The 20,763-nt window shown below is 44.8% G+C and overlaps 1 protein-coding gene across 1 annotated transcript in view; it reads left to right on the top strand.

Moving 5' to 3' along the window:
• PARP14 (poly(ADP-ribose) polymerase family member 14) overlaps nucleotides 1–20,763 on the top strand; it is a 924,447-nt gene that overhangs the window by 318,305 nt on the left and 585,379 nt on the right. The window contains exon 9 of the mRNA XM_085647500.1: nucleotides 6,722–6,943. Within this exon, the coding sequence (XP_085503626.1) occupies nucleotides 6,722–6,943 (222 nt within the window). The remainder of the gene's footprint in view (nucleotides 1–6,721; nucleotides 6,944–20,763) is intronic.

Genomic DNA, 20,763 nt, shown 5'->3' on the forward strand with positions numbered 1-20,763 from the left:
ACCAACTATATCACAGAGCATATGCTGAATACATTCCACATTTAGAGAGGAGACTTTGATGTAAATTATGGCATGCTGTCCCACAGCTGGCCTGAACCCCCCGAAAAGCTTATGCCATTATAACTTGAAACAGGAAAAATTCTAGATTTGTATTAGATTTTTTTTTTTTTTTTTTTTTTACAGATTTAGATCAGAATAAAGTATAGCGTCTTAGCCCCAGGAATCAAATAGTTCTGTGCGTTCCATTAGCCCTGTAATATTTGCATGCAGTCTTCCTTCTTGCTAGAACACACTCTGTCAATGTCTGTACTGAAAAGATCTTTTGAATGTGGACAGAATCGTTATGGTGCAGGCACTAACCAACATCTTTGCAGCACAGTTATTACTCTGTGTTCGAATGCATAGTTTTCAAATTGAGATCATGCAAGACAAAAAGCTGTTGATACAACTGCACAATCAAAAAGAAAAAGCTTACTGATGAAAAAAAAAAAGTAATACAGGATTTTCTGATTGTCTATTTTATAAGAAAACCAATACTCCGATATTGGAGAGACAGTGGAGATCCATCGAAACCCTTTTGACGATTAAAGTGGCTTGAGAGGATGACGAGCGTAAAGTTAACTTTGCTATATAGCTCAGTATCATCAATTCAAGATTAGCAGAGCACTGAACCAAACAAAATACCTTATTCAGCTTGGCGAAATGTAATTCTAAGCAACCACTTAAACCACATTTGTCTCAGTCACACTACACATGCTGCGAATGAATGAATGAATATAAATGTTATAAAGCGCAAACTTAGCCCAGGGGCGTCAAGGCGCTGCGGATCAGGACCATGGTAGGAGAGGTCTAAAAAGTCAGCGCTTAAAGATTCAGGTTGGAAACAGCATTAGGACAGGTAAAGAGCCAGGTCTTCAAGGTCTTTCGAAAAACTGAATGTGATTCCAAAGTGGAGATAGGGGAAGGGAGGGAATCCCACAGATTGGCCCCTATCAAAGAGAAAGCTCCCCTCGCCCCCCAATCTGGCTTTCCTGGCCATGGGAACTATAACCTGGTTCTTAGTTGCAGATCTCAGGCCCTTACCAGGACAATATCTTTGGAACATTTTATTGATGCCTTCTGACCCCTTATTGTGGACAGCCTTGTGAACTAGACATAAGGCTTTAAACACAATTCTACTCCCCAACGTGAGCCAATGCAAGCTTCTGGTAGTGGCTGAGACTGAGTGGAATTTAGGGAGCCCCATCACCAGCCTAGCGGCGGCGTTCTGAACCAATTGGAGTTGATGAAGAAGTCCCTTGTTAATCCCCAGGTAGAGAGCATTGGAGTAGTGTAACCTAGACACCACAAGGGCCAGCACTGCCTGTTTGCGAGAGGAAAGGGACAAAAAACGGAAAATCTTCCTGAGAGTCCGTATCATCCCAAAGCAGGTAGAGACTGTCCTATTTATTTGAGAGCCCAGGGAGAGCACGGAGTCCACAATAATGCCTAAGTTCTTGGCAATAAGACATGGGCTGGGGCAGGATCCGCTGGGGCAGGATCCAATAGAATCAGGCCACCAGGCCTCTGACCAGATGTCAATCTTGCCTCGGAAAATTAGGACCTCCGTTTTATCCCCATTGAGTCTTAAATAGTTCTCAACCATCCATGCAGCAACCGCCCGCATCCAGTTTTTGAAATTAAGTGCTGAAGCGGAGACACTCTCAGTGATGGAAATCAAAATCTGAGTGTCATCAGCATAGGAAAGCACTTGTAGGTCAAAAGACCTTACCACAGTAGCGAGCGGGGCTACATAGATATTGAAAAGGGTGGGACTCAATGAGGATCCCTGAGGGACTCCACAAGACAATGGCTTAGGGGCAGAAAGAAATTGCAAAAACCAAAGGAAATGATGGACGGAGTGTTGAACATTGCAAGCACTCACCCCCAGTCAACTGATCTGGGTTTAATCCATCACCGTTCTTTAGCCCACTCTGCCACCCCAGTTCAGACATGGCCATATGCAAATCAGTCTGACCCTGTGCCTCATGGGAACAGTCCAGCCCGAACTGCCAAGCCATGTCATCCCTGGACCGGAAACAAGCTTCCTAGGACCGGTTTCTGGCATTTCAGCCGTCTTCAGCCAGGCTTGCTTGAATCCAGTGGCAAACTGAGCAAGGGACTCACGTCTGAGCATACCCTGCCAACTTATGGCGAACAAAGCAAAAACCAAAGGAAATGATGGACGGAGTGTTGAACATTGCAAGCACTCACCCCCAGTCAACTGATCTGGCCTATCTTAACTCTTTGTGATCGGCTCAAAAGAAACGAGGAGAGCAAATTAAGTGCAGAATCCTCTATCCCAATTTCCCGAAGCCTGCCCAACAGTCTACAGGGAGAGATGGTATCAAAAGCTGCCGTCAGATCCAGGGGGATCAGTAGGGTGGAATGACCAGCATCAACCTGTTGTCGGATGTTATTAAGGACAACGGTTAAGGCCGTTTCCATACTGTGTTCACTCCTGAAACCATGCTGTGAGCCATCAAGCAGTTGATGTTCCTCCAGATAAGAACTAAGGTGGCAGTTGAGATGTTTTTCCAAGATCTTAGCTGGAATGGGCAGTAGGGAAATGGGCCGAAAGTTTTTTAATTCTGTAGGATCAAGAGAGGCCTTCTTAAGCAGAGGTTTTACCACCGCAGTTTTCCATATAGCGGGAACTTGGCCAGAAGAAATAATAGTATTAATGATAGTGGTCGGGGGGGGGGGGGTACAATGGCCTCACTTCCTAATTTCAAAATCTTAAGAGGACAGATCTAATCTCACTTAACAACGGCTCAGTCTCCTCTTGAGAAATGGGGGGAAAGGAGCGCAAACGGCAATCCTTCTGTGGTACTACCTGAAAATCAGATAGGAGATTAATTTTAGCTCCCACAGAGTTTGACTTCTCCAAAGAGGAGTATATGTCCTTAATTTTGGCATGGAAATAATCTGCCATTTTATCACAAAGGTCCTGAGAGACCTCGTTTTTAGCAGTGGTTGAGGGGGCTAAGAGGGAGTTGATCATTGTAAAAAGTTCCCTGGGGGATCTAAAAGATTGCATCATTCTAGTATAGTAGGAGACCTTTTCATTATTAATGGCATCCTTATATTCCCTTAACCTAAGATTGTGCAGATCCCTTTCAGCTATAGTCGGGTCCAGGCGCCATTTTCTTTCCTGCTGTCGGCAAACCTGTCTAAGCTTTCTCTACCCCTCAAGAAACCATGGGGCTGAGGGGCGCTTTCGTGCCACATAGTGCATCTTAAGAGGGGCAAAGGGAGTCCAAGGCTATCATTAGCCAGTTGGTAAAATCGTCATAGACGGCATTGACATCCGCATAAGGGGGGCAACTGTAATTGCTAAGTTTGACAAGCAGATTCTCCTTACTAATCAATCTAAGATTTCTTTTCAGCTCCACCCTATTCTTAAAATTGGGGTCCTGGTGGGATCCTCCCATCCCAAGGGTAAAAGGAATAGCAAAATGGTCAGACCAAGAGAGGGGGAATAGAGTCCATGATCTTTATCCTGGGATCATTTGAAAAAATCCCATCCAGGGTATGACCCGCTGTGTGTGTCGGACTCTTCACCAGCTGAGGGAAACCACAGGAATCCATGACTTCCAACAAGGCCTCAACTACTTTAACCAGTAAAATTGTTTAATTCTGTCCGCACTACAATCCTACTCAATCAAGAGAACCCCACTGCCCTCATTTTTCCAAAATCATTAAAAACCATATTCTTCCAAGATAAGATCAAAAAAAATTCATAACTATTCTGCATTATTATTATTATGAGCATTTCTCTCTCTTCCCGGATTACCTTATAAAATAAATATGGCAAATCACCTCCCTCTTCCTGTCTGTTCAAAGATACGTCAGCATGATCCCCCAACCAATTTTGTAACCCACAACCAGAGGCAAAGTCGTGCTTGGCAAAGTTGTGAAGAAATACGTTACTGGCTAGCTTGCCATTCAACACCATAACTTATCACAGTATTATCAAGGTCCTTGAAACCCATGTGTTTCAGAGTAGAGTTAATTCAGTTAATTTCAGATGTACTTGTATAGCAGATGGCTACGATCCCGGGGCTTCCGCGCTAAAAGCACCAGAGCACTTTTAAGTTTTAATCACCAAACATTAAATCAAAAGGATCCACCTTATAGCTACGTAGCGGGGCGGGAAGACCCCTATGACGAAGCATGACACCAAGGGCCCTTTTGGTGTGTGAGGGGTATTTAAGCAAACACTGTGTGCCTCCTCATCTGGATGAGCGACACATTTCCTAGAAACATTTCCCTTGAACACTGTCCGATCTATATGGTGGATCCTTTTGATTTAATGTCTTAATACTAGAGGAGGACGTATCCGCCCTAGTGTCCACGTATGACACTACCTCTTCACTCCCTCGCCTTGTTATATGAAGCTTAATCACCAAACAGCCAGGTTCTAAATAGTTTCCTGAACAGACCTTCTACCTCAGTCATCCTCAACCTACTAGGTTAATCATTCCAAACTTTTGCTGTGAGGAAGAAGAAAGATCGACCTCCACACGAAACAAGAGAAACAGAATTTGAGGGCCTTAGCTCGGTGGGCAGTACATAACAATTTAAATTGAATTCCATTTTTAACTGGAAACCAGTGCAAGGAAGCCAAATACCCGGATATCGATTGATACCGCGGTACCTTCAGTAACAGTTTTATTGCTGTATTCTAGATCACCTGGAGTCACTTCAACATGTGGAGCGGGCATCCCTGGTAGAGGAAATTTCCGTAATCTAACCAGGAATGAATTGGTGCCTGTGCCATACTCTTCCAAGAGGGTGGTGAGAGAAGGTCTAAAATCTTTTTAAGTATTCTCATGATACCAAAACATGTGGAGGCCAGTTTATATGCCTACGTCTCAAAAGTGAGATTTTCATCCAACCAGAAGCCCAGATGTTTAATAGTTGGTTTGGCCTGGAGGCAGCTATCTAAAGATTCTAGTTGACAAACTGATGTCCTGCGTTTCATTTTATAACTGACCACCAACACCTCAATTTTGTCAGCACTGAGTTTCCAACAATAAGGAGCCGTCCAGACAGCAACCTCCTTTACACTTACTTTAGAAAAGGCTCCAAGAGGCTACAAGAGCTGGTTTTCCTTCTTTGTTGCTTTCAGGTTTGGTAGCACCACCTCATACCCTATCCATGTCACCTGAGGAGTTTATCAGGGGCCAGCTTCTGTGTCTGTCTTATTGTCTTGTTAGTCTTACATATGGACATATAATAATATTAATGAAGGAGGCAGACATTGTCTTTTTCCAATATGGCAGTGATTTTCAGCTCTGCTAAGGGATATCCATTTCAAGACCTCTGCATCCTAAAGAACTGTCTTTCTATCCTTTCTTCTGCACAAACGGATGTTTTTGAAAAATGACAACACCTTGACTCTAAATTATAATTAAAAAGAGAAATTAACTCCTCGTTCTACACACCAACAGCTTTACCTCTGCTCTGGCTGTGGACGTTAGATCACTCGAGATATGGCATGAACTCCATCTTTACATGTCCTTACTAATCAAAGTTCGATAGAGATACTTTTCACTCCTTGAAAAATTATAAACTTTTTCAGGAACCATGAAGCTGATGCCATGTAGTGCAGGGTGCGATAATATCTTGGATTGACCATTGGAATGTAGTCCAAATGGGCAAGTTTACATACGCATTCACTGCAGTGAAAACTATTTTTTATTATGGTGCCTCACTATTTTACAAAACTAGAACACCATATTACATTTTTCTACTGTTGTAGTATCTCCACTGACGCCAACTGGAAGCCACAATTCAACCTGATATATAGCACATTTAAAGTAATCCACTATCAACATAGGGAGTACTATTGCACTACTCAATATCTCTATATATTCTGTGTGCCGCTCTGTCTAAGTGATGCCCCACATGTCAATTGTTGTTACCATCTCATGGGTAGAGTACACTTTGTAAAAACGGAAAGTTAATAGAGGCCCGAGAGGCACTCTTGCGTAATGGGACTGATGCCTACGAGTTCTACTAGGTCCCCCCCAACCCCCCCGGCCCCGATGTGGATGTTATCAGATAGACTACAACTCAACATCCCTTGAAAACACCCCCAAGAAGGCTCACTCTATTTTGTTCTCCTGCTCTCACTCTAGTTCTTATCAGAATCGTGCTTCTGCTGTGTTGAAATTTTGAGGATGTCCTAGACTTTAATTAGCTACAGGAGCAACAAAACACTGGCATCCAAATTTGCAGGTAAGTGATTACTTTTCTTAGTACCTATGATAAAGGAAATTCCATGATCTCAGTACTCCAAAATGGTCTTGGACCCATTTTTGGTTCAGCCTTATAGTGTAAGCGAGAACTTTAGGAGCTAGAGGGTAATGCAAAAGACATTCTGCTGATCCTATGTTCTCCCATAATTCTTTGGAAATACTGGATTGTTCCAGATTCTTTTATGTCTCAGGAATATCGTAGCTGCTTCATCAAATGAAAGCTTGAGCAAAATACCAGAATATGTGTGTATGGTGGTCAACAAAATAACAGATAAGAGCAAGCAATGTAGCGCATTTTGTAGGTGATGTTAGTAAAAGTAAGAGGAATAGATTTGCAGCTATATATAACTATTTCAGCTGTATGCCGATAACCTTTACAGAAATATTCCTAATACTGTGTTATCTGTTTCTTGTAGGAACTCCGAGACCTTATCAAAGAATGCTTGAAGCGCACTGAAAGTAAGCACTTCAGATCAATTACTTTCCCAGCGATTGGAACTGGAAATTTAGGTTTTCCTAAACCTGTAGTTGCTGCTTCGATGTTTGAGCAAGTGATCAAATCGAGTAAGAAAAAGAGTTTCCGGAATCTTCAGGAAGTTCACTTTATGCTGCATCCAACAGATACAGATAATATAACGGTAATGATCTGCATATCATTCTTGGTACCTTTAATACTTCTGTAACTCACTTTGTTGATCCTTGGCCACACTACAAAATCTTGCAGTTGATTTTGCTTAGGATTTTTGGCCTTAGAGAACAAAATATGCGCACAAACCTAAAGCAGACATACAATCGGGTAATCCTATGCATGTTTCACTATTAATGTATACTTTCACTTTCTGTGCAAAGTGTTATAATGGGGTCTGATATTGAGTAGATTAGTTATCTGAGAAACAGAAATATGGTGATTTTCCCTGGTTTACATCATTTGAATAAGAAAGCCAGGACTGGGTCTCCTAGTTCCGCGGCCAACCGTTTAGCCACTAGACCCTCATCCTATTCAGAGCGTACCTTCATAACAGATTAAACATTCATAAACCATAGCACCATGACAAAGCACATGTTGTTTAGAAAGATCAAAATGAATTTCTCCTGCACTGGATCTTATAGATTCAGATGTCTTTTTGAAGAGTTCTCACATCATGCTTGTAATTCTCTTGCACAAAACATGAAACACGACATTCCTGTATAATTCCTGTGATAGGCATACTTTCCAAAATAAGTCGAATTTATTTTCATACACTTATCCCTGCTCCTGTAGTAGTTTCACTCCCTTATGTCACCTTATCCAGATTGTTTACTGCTCTGTAGGTGTTAAAAAGCCATCCGAAGGGCCTCTGCCACTATTAACAGCGAGGGCCCGATTCAGAGTTTGGCAGTCGGCTTTCTCCTTCACAAGTGTTATTTACAAGTGCATTATATATTATGCTGATTGCAATAAGGCAGACAGGCTATCAGTCATGCTTATGACAGAGTAACCCATATGACAAATTCTAAATCAAGGTGATAGTTTTGATGTCTGGCTGAACAACAGCCAGACTTAAGAAGAGTGTGATTTCCTGACAGCCCCCCAAAATTCATAGGTCCAGAGTTGGTACAGAAACATTGGAGGGATGACCTTGGAGTGTCCTAAGAAATAGCATCTGACAATTTCTTTGTCCTGAACAGCAAGAGCCATCAATGGTACATTTTGGGTGTGAATGTCAGAGAGGCCTCACCTTGGGCACTTCACAGCACTCTGAGCTTTACATTCTATGGCCTGTTGAGGAAGGAAAGGCTAGAAAGAAAAGCCTCCAGTGTGAATTCACCTTCAAAAGATTTTCGTAATCTATGTCTGCACAACCCTGAGTATCCTTCCTTATTGAGTCCTTTGGGGTAACTCTCCCATGGCTCTTGCCAATGTCATGTTGCCTTAAACCAGACCAACAGCAACATCCCGTCTAACTATTAGGCCTGCTACTGGTATTGAAAGAATCAGCACCATCTCTGCTGTTGGGAAGTTTGGCATGGGCCATCAATGCGATAATGCTACTTCAGAAAATCACCCCTAAAGGCACATAGCGTTTAGAGGTGCATCGAGGAGAAAAGAGACGGGGGAGTCTTAAGGACAAAGGTCTTCAATCTGATAGGAGAACAAAAAAACTTTGAGGACAAGGAGAGGAAAAGGTGAAAGAAAGACCGAGAAGAAAAGCAGAGTTCTGCAGAGAAAAAATAATCCTATCCCTGAGATTTTCTTTCCATTTAAAGAGTATATTGATTCCTTAAAGACCAGCTAAAAAAAATATGAAACTAGGAAGTGACAGTAAATACAGTTGTCAACTAGGCCAGAAGTACCTCTACCTACCCTGTTTTACCCTCCCACTGAGATTGCATCCTGAGAATCCATTTCTCGATGGAATAAAATCCAGCGTATGTCATAATCTGACTGATCCTCATGAGATTTATAATTCAGCTATAGTGGCATGATGTTGAAACCTCCGATAATGCAACAGTTGTCAACACTACAATTAAGGTATGGCTAGATTTCTGTAACTGCTTTTTTAAAGTAATGAAATACCTTTGCTCGTTTACGCAATGATGCCTCCGGGGTAGCAAGATAAAGCAGTATATCATCTGCATAGAGGGCTATCCATTCCTCCCTCCTCCCAGGTCTAGCCTTGTATTCGTGCATCCATGTGTATCTATCCCTCCAGCAGTTTGATGGCAAGTGCGAACAGCATAGTTAACAGGGTGCATCCCTGTCATGTACCTTTCCCTAATGGGCATCCCTGTCATGGGAAATGTCAGCAAAAGTCTTCTGTTAACTCTCACTCTCGACAGGGGTGCAGTGTATAGGAGCTGTATCCAGTTGATAAATTATGAGCTGTAATCACTTTCTTTTTAAATAGCGAGGAGGAACGGCCATTCGGTGGAGTTGAATGTTTTCAATGTCAGTTTGGCACCACTGCTCTCTGTTCTACTACTTTCGATGCCAAGGCCACATTGTTGTATAAGCGCCAAGGATTTAATTTGGTACAACTTTGTGACATATACCCAGTTTGTGCCGGGAGGATAAAGTTTGTTATCACAGTTTGCAATCTATTAGCTAACACTTTCACCATTAATTTTTGTATGTATTAAGCAGGGAGATTGGTCAATAGGACTGAAAGGGCTCCCTGGGCTTCCCATCTTTATGGAGCAGTGCAGTCATTGCAGTCCTTAGGCCTACAACCAGTTTCCTAGAGCAGAATGCCTGCATATACATGTCATGTAGTGGCTTTGTCACATTATTTGCCATCTTATGAAGAAGTCTACAGGCAAACTGTTCGGTCCAGGAGTCTTTCCAGTCTGTAGCTGTGTTAGTGTGTACCCTATCTTATCCTCAGTGGTTTCCTCTTGCCGTGAGATATTCGTAGCCCTCCTTAGTTGTTGCATGGGTTAGTCTTTAATAAAACTTTGAAGATCTGATGGACTGATTTCATACCGAACTGGTTAATGGAATGTAAATAGTCTGCAAATGTTTGTTTTTCGCATGCCCCCCTTTACCTTATGGGCTTTGGTGCTTTGTATCTCTTTAATATGTCTTTGCTCCTATTCCCAACTATTCATCCAAGCTAACAATTTCCGGCCTTGTTGTCTGTTTCATACAGACACTATTCCCGGACCCTGTAGACCGTCTTTACATATTTGGTTAGTATGTTCCTGTATTCCTCTTTTTTTGCTGCTAGTTAGCCTTTCTTGCTGCTAGTAAGCATGTTTTCCCTTCTGTGGGTTGTATTGCTTGCTCTATTTCTAGCTGCTGTAGTTTCTGTTCTGGTGCCCCCATCAGCTACTCAATGGCGCAACGTTGGCCCACTTCTCCCGAAATAATCACCCCCTTACCGTTGCTTTGTAAGCTTCCAACTGTGCATCTGCTCCTGCAGGAGAGTTTATATTTTCTACAAAATAACACTCTGTGGCTTCGCTCAAACTCTTGACCACTGTAGGGTTTGTCACACACGATGAGACCATTCTCCAGTCTCCTGTGTCTTTCATTATATATCCCCAGTGTCAGGGGGAGTGGTCCAGCACCCCGTGTGACAATTGTTCAGCTGCAGTGAATTAATACATGGAATGTAAAAATGGTCTATTTGTGAGGGTGATTCATTGGCTCCAGAGCAAATGGAGAATCCCTCGTCTGTGGGTGCAGGACTCTCCATACATCTCCTAGCCCCATTGCTTGTAGAAGCCTTCCCATTTCCAGAGTGAAGTATACGGTGTTTGTCTGGAGTTGGGTCTATCCAAATATTGGTGTATTACCTTTTTGAGATCCCATGGCAGTACTGTCAGATCCTGTGAGAGGTCAACTAGTAGCTGTGTCAACATTTGTAATGTCTGTTCGAGGCATATGAGCTTTAAATCACACACTATGCATAGATCGCCATCTGGTGTTGGGCCCGGATGTTTGCACTTTGTTGTTGTCCTGGAAAGTCTTTGGAAGTCACGGGATAGGTGGCTCCTCCTTTGGACAATAGTGCGCATGGGCATCGACTCCATCGTCAGATTGTTTTTTTTTCTGCCATCTGGCTCAGATGTGTTCATCGCGCTCCAGTTTGATGTCGTTACCGATCATCTTTTCGACACGAAATCCTCACCCATACTTCGGTATTGTTTAGATCGTGTTTCCCTTCGACGCGCATCTCTACCAGACCTTCAAATCTTCGATTTCAGTCGTCGACGCAGGCCTTTGGGCCTACCTGCGCCATTGGGCCTTCAGCTCATGGAAAGGACTCCTTTTAAAAAGTGTCCTAAATGTGGATCCAAGTTTCCGTACACAGATCTTCATGAGGTGTGTAACCTCTGCCTTTCACCCGAGCACGAGGCCAAAGATTGTCCAGCTTGTGCCTCTTTCCACTCCAAGAAGACGATCCGGGACCGTCGAGCTCGAAGAACAATGGCTCGATCATCGACATCCATTCCCGACGACATCTTCCAGGAAGGCATCAATGTACCGGAGCAGGAGCAGATCCAGCACAGCGCCGTCAGCTCCGACAACTCCGACGTTGAAGACATCACTCCGGGGCAGTGGGTCGTAAGTACTGACGTCGACTTCTCACCACCCACCTTCCCAAAAAGGCTTCGGTCACACCTTAGTCGGGCATAGGTGCACACCAGGACAAAACTTTTCACGCCCCGCCTTCGGGCTCGGCACAGAAGCCAATACAAAAGCCTTCAGGCCACTCGGGATCGAGCCAGCCTGCCGTCGGTGCCGAAACTCCATCCCCGGCACCAAAAAAGAAACCGATGCCTTCTTCCGTGCCGAAGCCTACCTCCGCATCGACGCCTTCGGTGCCGAAACCCACTGGCAGGGACGCCCGGCTCCGAAAAAATCCTCGGAACCGAGCAAACACCCGGCTCCAAAAACCTTGGGCTCTCAGCCTTCGGAGCACAGTCCTACGGATCTGAAAAAAACACCGGAACCGAAAAAACTGTGTTACCGAAACCACTATCTGGATTGAAGAAAATTCCCGCCTCCAGGCCTAAAGAACACAAAAATCTTCCAAGTGTACAACCGGCACCCAAAAAGTCGGCGCCGAAAGAACACACGTCTGAGGAGGACCTTTTTCAACAGGATCCTATCCAAAAAACACTTCAGAGACCCTAAAACAGGGCAACTCACACTTAGCCCTTCAGAGAAACGGAAAATGGACAAACCTATACCAGCTCCACTTCCCTTGAAAAAGAGACATTGCTACTTCTCCATTAAGGATCCCTTCTCCTCCTCCCCCTCCACACCACTCTCCTATCCCATATTCACCTCCCCCGCCATCTTCTCCACCTCCAGATGATAATGACACCTCTGATGACATGGGAGATGATCACCCTTTAGGGGAACCCAGTGCTCCTGGTGCCCCAAAGGATCCATGGGAAGATTATGACATACCAGATGTCCCAGACACACCTCAGGATGACATCTACCCATCTAGGCTATCCCCTCCTGAGGACACTATAGGGTTCACTCAACTTAAACACAGGGCAGCAGAATACCACGGGGTAAACCTACATACAGACCCTATAGAGGAAGATTTCCTCATGGACACTTTCGAACCATCCCAAAGGTCCAGTGCCATTCTCCCCATGCTAAAAGGGGTAATCAAACACGCTCCCGAGGTGTTCAAGGATCCTGTAAGGGCCAGAGTCATTAACCCCAGGGTAGAAAAGAAATACAAAGCTGCCCCATCTGACCCTGTTTATATTAGAGGGCAAATACCCTTAGATTCTTTAGTGGTCTCCAACGCCATGAAAAGGGCCAATTCGCAAACCACAGGAGATGCCCCTCCTCCTGATAAAGAATCAAAACTGCAGGACACGTCCGGAAAAAGAACAGCGTCCCAAGCAGCTAATATTTGGAGGATTGCCAATACCCAGGCTTTGCTCGCAAGATATGATAGGGCACACGATGATGAGCTAGAGACCCTACTGCAACACCTTCCAGATCAATACAAGACACGAGCTAATGATCTCATCCAGGAAGTCAAGGTCATTACAAATACCTACATTTGTTGTGCTCTCGATGCTTCAGACACAGCATCCCGGGCTATTCACACCAGCGTCCTTTTATGCAGACATGCATGGCTACGCATTTCCGGCTCCAAGCCGGAGGTCCAAACCACTTTATTAAATCAAACATTTGATCAAGAACACCTTTTTGGACCCAACGTAGATTCAGCTTTAGAAAAGATGAAAAAGGACACCAACACTGCCAAATCAATGGGAGCCTTGCAATCGCAAGTTCCCAGTAGTTCTTTTCGTCACTCCTCTTACAGAGGTTCCTCTAGAGGTTTTTCCACCGAAAACCCCTCCACTTCGTACAAGAGTCCAACACAGACCTCATCTACAAGAGGCTATTACAGAGGAGGCTACAGGGGCAAAAACCAGAAGGGTAGAGGCAAAAATACCAACACTCGTACTGCCTCCACCCCTAAACAATGGCTTCCCTCCACTCCCCCCCGACCACTCTACTCCGGTCGGGGGAAGATTGCTACAGTTCCTACCTGTCTGAAACACCATTACCACAGACAGGTGGGTGAGACAAATCATCCAATCCGGTTATTGCTGGGAGCTCACTTCCACTCCCCCGCACATTCCACCCAGACAGCGTCCAATGTCCGCAAAACACTTAAGGCTTCTAAAACAAGAGGTACTTTCCCTCCTACAAAAACATGCCATAGAATCAGTTCCCCTTCATCACCAGAACACAGGAGTTTACTCCCTGTATTTCCTCATTCTAAAGAAGGACAGAACCCTGAGACCCATCTTGGATCTCAGACCATTAAACCTCTACATACAATCAGACCATTTCCATACGGTCACTCTTCAGCAGGTCCTCCCGCTACTCAAACAAGGCGACTGTCTTGCCACATTAGATCTCAAGGATGCCTGCTTCCACATTCCCATTCACCCTGCTCACAGGAAATACCTTCAGTTTGTGGTAGAGGGCCTGCATAACCAGTTCAAAGTCCTCTCGTTCGGAGTCACCACCACACCCAGGGTCTTCACGAAATGTCTGGCAGTGGTAGCAGCCTACTTAAGAAGACAACAGATTCACGTCTTCCCATATTTAGACGACTGGCTCATAAAAGCAAAGTCACATATCCAGTGTGTAAATCACACACACGCCACAATACAACTACTTAACGACTTGGGGTTTACCATAAACCTCCCAAAGTCTCACCTCCCACCATCCCACATCCAACAATATCTGGGTGCCACAATAGACACCCCAAAAAGCATGCAAGCTCGTATAGCAAGATTCCAACCGCAACACTCACTTCCAGCTCGTGTGTTTATATGCAACTAATAGGAATGATGGCCTCTTGCATGTTCATAATACCTCATGCAAGACTCCAGATGCGACCTTTACAGGAATGCTTAGCACGTCAGTGGAACCAAGCTCAAGGTCAGCTGACATATCTGGTGTTGGTGGACTGCCGCACACATCTCTCTCTGCAGTGGTGGAACACCCAAAACCTTTCCAAAGGGCGACCGTTCAGAGAGCCGGTTCCACAGATTGTGCTAACAGCAGACGCATCGCTTACCAGATGGGGAGCTCATCTACTTCATCACACCATACAGGGCACATGGACACCTCAGAAAAGCCTACTCCACATCAGTCAGTTGGAGTTACTAGCAATCTTTCTGGCATTAAAATCATTCTAGAAACATATATCAGGCAAAGCTGTCTTAGTCCGCACGGACAATATGACAACAATGTACTATTTACAAAAACAGGGGGGGACGCACTCTCTCCAGCTCTCTCAACTAGCACAGAGCATATGGAGATGGGCCATTCCTCAGAACATTTTCCTATTAGCACAACATCTCCCAGGAACTCAAAAATCACATGGCAGATCTGTTAAGTCTACAGACACAACAGATTCACGAGTGGGAACTTCACCCACAAGTTCTCTAACCGTTCTTCCAAATGTGGGGGCAGCCAGAGATAGATCTCTTCGCCACACATTAAAACACAAAATGCCAAAGCTTCGCCGCCAGATATCCACACCCATTGTCCAAAGGCAATGCGATATGGATGAATTGGTCAGGCAAATTTGCGTACGCTTTTCCGCCTCTCCCACTCATTTCATTAGTGGTACGCAAGCTGCAGCAACAGTCGCTCACACTGATCCTAGTTGCTCCAATGTGGGTCAGACAACCCCACAACTCTTAACACAGAACCATGGAGAGATCAAACACCCAGATCCAGCACAGCTCAACCTACCGATCTGGCTCCTGAAGTCCTAGAGTTTGGTTATCTCAATCTTCCCCCTGATTGCATGAACATTATCAAAGAGGCTAGGCGCCCCACCACTAGAAGTGGAAAAGATTTGTTATATACTGTAACAATAACAACATCAACCCTCTAGAAGCCTCCACTCAGCACATTATATGTTCTCTTCTGCATCTTCAGAGATGTAATCTAGCATACACATCAATTAGGTTACATCTTGCTGTCATTGCAGCTTACCTACAAAATAGACAGCACCTATCACTGTTCAGGGTGCCCGCCATTAAGGCATTTATGGAAGGCCTAAAAAGAATAATTCCTCCCAGGGTACCTCCTTCCCCTGTGTGGAATCTAAGCATCGTCCTCACAAGATTGATGGGTCCTCCATTCGAACCTCTGCATAAATGCGAACTACAATTCCTCACATGGAAAGTCTCTTTTCTTGTGGCAATTACATCTCTTAGAAGAGTCAGTGAGCTACAGGCACTAACCATTCAAGAACCACTTTCACAACTCCATCATAACAAAGTGGTTTTCAAAACAAATCCCAAATTCCTTCCTAAAGTTATCTCTCCCTTCCATCTGAACCAGTCTGTTGAGTTGCCAGTGTTCTTCTCGCAACCACAAACAGTAGCAGAAAGGGCTCTTCATACACTGGACGTAAAGAGAGCACTCCTTTACTATATAGACAGAACAAAACCTTTTCGTAAAACAAAACAACTTTTTGTATCCTTCTCACCGCCACATAAAGGCAATCCCATATCAAAATCTGGCATTGCAAGGTGGATTGTCAAATGTATATAAATTTGCTACCACAAGGCAAAACGAACACTATCTATTCCCCCTAAAGCCCACTCTACCCGAAAGATAGGGGCTTCAATGGCATTTTTAGGGAACATTCCCCTAAATGACATCTGCAAAGCAGCTACATGGTCTACACCGCACACATTCACAAAACACTATTGTGTAAATGTGCAGGCAAAACAACAAGCTAGTGTGGGCCAAGCTGTGCTTAAAACACTATTTCAAACTACTGCAACAGACACTGGTGGTCGCCGCTAAGGAGGAGTACTGCTATGCAATCTATGCATAGTGTGTGATCTACAGCTCATATGCCTTGAACGGAAAATGCTACTTACCAGTATGCATCTGTTCTTGGCATGTAGAGCTCTAGATCCACACAGACCCACCCACCTCCCCGGCTACCTTCTATCTGTTCCAGTATTATCTTAATTAGATACAACATACATGGACATCTCTTTCTGTTTCTTACAAAACTCCATCATTTCCCTTTTTGGCGAAAAAACAATCTGACGATGGAGTCGATGCCCATGCGCACTATTGTCCAAAGGAGGAGCCATCTATCCTGTGACTTCCAAAGACTTTCCAGGACAACAACAAAGTGCAAACATCCGGGCCCAACACCAGATGGAGATCTATGCATAGTGTGTGGATCTACAGCTCTACATGCCTCGAACATAAGCATACTGGTAAGTAGCATTTCCTTCTGTAGACCCGGTAGGCATAGATATTCAAAAGTAACAATTCCTTCCCCTCTTAGTCCCCCAGTACTGCAGTGTACCCTCGACTAGCATCTGCCCATAACTGTGAGTAGTGGAATTTGAGTGATTTCTTGAGCAGAATCTCCACCCCCCTAGAACCTGTTGTATAACCGAAGCGACTTCACACCCTGTATTTCCCTCTCCCTATAAATTGACCGTTTGTAGCCTTTAAGTGTGTCTGCTGTATAAACACTGGGAGTGATTTCTAGAGTAGCAAGACTTTAAATACTAGTCCTCTCTTAATCTTATTCCCCAACAAGTTAACATTCCTCCTCATGAGTGTCAATGCACCTGTCATTGTATTGTGTATCTTTCAGACCACTTGCATATGCTCTCTTTTGCCCCAGGAAGGTCATGTAAAAAAAGTAACATAACCCTAACCCCCACCCACCCTACTTTGAAATGCTGTGGTTTTGGAACTATTACCCCAGTGCATGGTATGTCCGTCAACCCAACAACATAAACAGAGCTTTAGCCTATGGAATGGTAGGAACTCTCAAGCTGGATAAGTCACGTGTTTCCTCCATGTCCAACTCTGTATGAAAACCAGGTATAATCAAGCAGAGATACCCAAGGCAAAGTCATTACATTATATACATATATCAAATAGCAACTTTATCATGAATGCACTAAAGTTTCTTCTTACTCGATTCAGGTTTCAGTACGGCCCCGATCAAGTCTCATCCTCTGTACGTCCAACCCAATGTTTCAATGTTAAGGGCTGTTGTCAGAGTCTGCCAGCCATTGTCTTCTCTGATCTTGTGACGATTGTTGTTTTGCCTGCTGTTTCTGACCTTCTATTGTGTCTCTGTTTTCTGGCGATTAAGGAGACGGAGGTGGAGTCCATCAAGTGCATGGTCATTATTTTGTCCATGCCCATACGCGTTCAGGAGTGTAAAAAAATAGATGTGTCCTTATAAATGACCTTGAGACCTGCTGGGAAGATCAACATATATTGAATAGCCATTGACGCAATTTCTGCTTAGCTTTCAGTAAAGATCTTCGTTGTGCTGAACTTTTAAGTATGTAAGCTGGGAAATATCCTGATAGGAGACGATTCACATGTCACTTTCTCATTTTGCATGCTGTTTTAAGGATCATGTCTCTACCTGAGAAATAAAAATTCTCGCTATCATTGGCTCCAGGAGGCTGATGAGGAGTTAGTGATCGGGGTAGCTCTACTAGAAAGTACTGGGATACCTCCCTTACTGGTACCCAGAACTTCAGCCACGTTGCAATGTACTCTGTGAGAACGGGCCCTCTGTACACTCTGGGATGTCTGCAATCCTGATAGTATTTTGCTACGAGCGGCCCTCCTTGTTCTCTGACTGTGCCTCCATCATACTCCCTGTGCGCTGTAGTCCTGTGATTGTTCCTTTTTTACATTTTATTTTTTTAAACAAAATATTTATTTTATCATTATAATCAACACAATCCTGGGCTCAATACAGGAAGAATATTCTGGGCTGTGCTAATTGGATTTAAATCAATTTTATTGAGGTTCTTTAGGGAATAAACCGTGCATTACAGTACCCTCACCTCCATCCAGTGGCCAGTGAGGTAAACATAGAAAGAGATAGATTAAACTGGAAGGGGTTCGAGGAGGGAGGTCAGAAGGTGGGAAGGGGGGCAGAGGGGAAAGGGAATGTCCTGGAAAAAGAGGGATGGAGTATGCTCGACAACATCCTTCATTGGAAAGTGTGATGGTTTCAGGCCCAGGTAGAGGCAGCATTGTCCAGTTCGCAGCTTCCACAGCTCATTCTGTTTAGTGTTCAGGTTGGGTGAGGCGAAGTATTCTCAAGTGGGTTGGACATGAGAGCTCTCGGAAGTCAAGGCCCTCAAGTTTGATCAAATTGTGGTTGCTTGCGGTCATCCATTACCGTTGTTTTCTCCATGCCAAGGAGCTCCACAGCTTATGCTGCCAATCCAGCCGCATCGGTGTTTTATCTGTGGGCCATTTGTACAAGATGACTTGCTTGGTTGCACAAAGGGTTAGGGTAATAGCTCTCCCTTTAGTAGAACATAGAGGATAAATCAGTGTGTTGGGTAGACCCAACCAGATATTACTGGGAAATCTAGGCAGGCCAGTTTCGTACATCTCATTAATGTCTGCCAGGACGTCCATCCAGTATTGTTGTAATTAAGGGCAGTTCCAGAGAATGTATGTTAGTGTACCAGAGTGTCCGCACTGCCTCCAGTATTTCACATCCCTGCTTTGTTTCCATTTAGCTGTCAGGAATGCGGTATAATGGCAGCAGTGTGTAATTGTAAGTAATCTCTCCTTTTCAGAGGTGCTACAGGTGAATGTGCATGCCCTACGCAAAATATCAGCTCATTTGCTAAGGGTAAAGGGGCGCTCACATTCCAGTTCCCACTGCTGCTGTGCTGGTGATTTAGTGTTATTAGAAAGTTTTGGAGGGCTTAGATATCAGACAGGAAACCTTTATCCGTATGTTCAGGTAAGGAACCATTCCTCATAAGGTGTCGGGCCGACTCGCGTCCGGACTTGTTTGTGGTTGGGCAACCCAATCTCATATGGTGACGTATTGCCAGTATGCGTTTTAACTGATGCCATAGTTGGACTGGACTAGTGTAAATACCATAAGCCCATTGTGGTTAAAAAGTCCCCACCTCTTTACAATTGGCTTTCTGCCATCTCAAAAATGCTGCTTCCTGTAAAGCCGACGGAAAGTCAGGCTTTCTCAGTATAAGTGTCTGTGTTGATATGCGAGTGGATAACTTCCATGTCAGCTGTACCTTGTTCCACGTTCCTACTGTTGCCCTTACCACTGGGCAGGTATAAACCCCTGGTGGCGTACTGCTTGAAGGCCCATGGGATTTTCCAAATGTGTATCCCTGCCACTGCCTGATCTATAAAGCACCAGTGTTGCTCAGTACAAGGCCTGTTGCAGTCTTTTTTCATGTTGCAATTTTTTATTGAGTAAAGCAAAGGTATACAACATGAACCCCCTATGATATCTAAGCGTAAAAGTAATGAACAATGCAAGACCGTGCGATGCGATACAGTTCACTAAGGAAGGGAGGGAAGGGGGTATGGAGATAGTCAAAGTCCAAGGGAAGCTAATAGCCAGGAATAACTCGTGAATAACCCACCTCCCAGCCTGGCCTGTCCTTCAGGAGGCATATGTGTTGGAGGGGGCCACTGGGCCAGGGGCCGTCAAGTAGGGGTAGGGGTACTGGAGGGTGTTCCCTGAGAAATGGAATGGCGTCTTCAGAGGCTGGGTGTTGCAGACAGCAGGGCTGGAGGGAGGCAGGGATCACGGTGAGGGAGACAAGAGCCTTCCACTGGCAGTTCAAGTGCTTCCCATGTCAATTGCTAGGGGGGATGGGCGGGTTTTTGGCTAAAGGTGGAACAGAAGTATCGGGGGCAGTGTCAGTTACCCTTAAAGAGGGAGGGTGTCCCGCTGTCCTGTGAGCCTCTCCATCCGGAAGGAGGGAGGGAAAGGGGTGGGTGAGGGAAGGGAGTGGGGAACGAGACTGACGGAAAAGAGGGGGGATGGGATGTAGAAGGAAAGGGTGTGGGAAAGGCTAGGGAGTGAGACAAAACACAAGGGGGGTGGAGAGGGGAGAGGGGAAGGTAGAGGGGCCGGGGGAACTCAGGGAGGAAGGAAAAGGGAGATGGGGCAAGGGAAGGGGGAGCACTCGTTGCGCCAGTGGCCGTCTGGAGATGCAGTGAGGGTTGGTTGTGCTAACTATTCCATTCTACAATATATCTTAAGTTGTGCTGCCTGGTAACACACTAGGTAGGGATCGCCCAATACACCTGTGTTTTTTTTTTTGCCATACGAGCCTTTTTACCATCCCAGATTTAGTCTTTGAATAAATGTTGCAGCTTCTCAATGACATGGGGGGGGGGGGACACTGCAGGGTTAGGGTCTACATGAGATAGAGCATTTTCAGTAAAAGGGTCATTTTGGCCACTGCCAACCTACCCAACCAAGAGATGGGGCCTTCCTTCCAGGATTGGAGGACAGCGCATGCGGTAGAGCAGCATGACATAGTATGTTCTGCCATACGCTCCAGAATGGAGTGTTTCAGTATGCTCCAATATGTGACCCTTTTGAGTCCCCTATGGGAAGAGAAAAAGGCGCTCTAGCTGGAGTTGGTCTCCCTGTGGGGTGGTAAGGTT

Source organism: Triturus cristatus, chromosome 3_2, assembly GCF_964204655.1.
Source record: "Triturus cristatus chromosome 3_2, aTriCri1.1, whole genome shotgun sequence".
In the NCBI taxonomy this organism is placed as follows: Eukaryota; Metazoa; Chordata; class Amphibia; order Caudata; family Salamandridae; genus Triturus; species Triturus cristatus.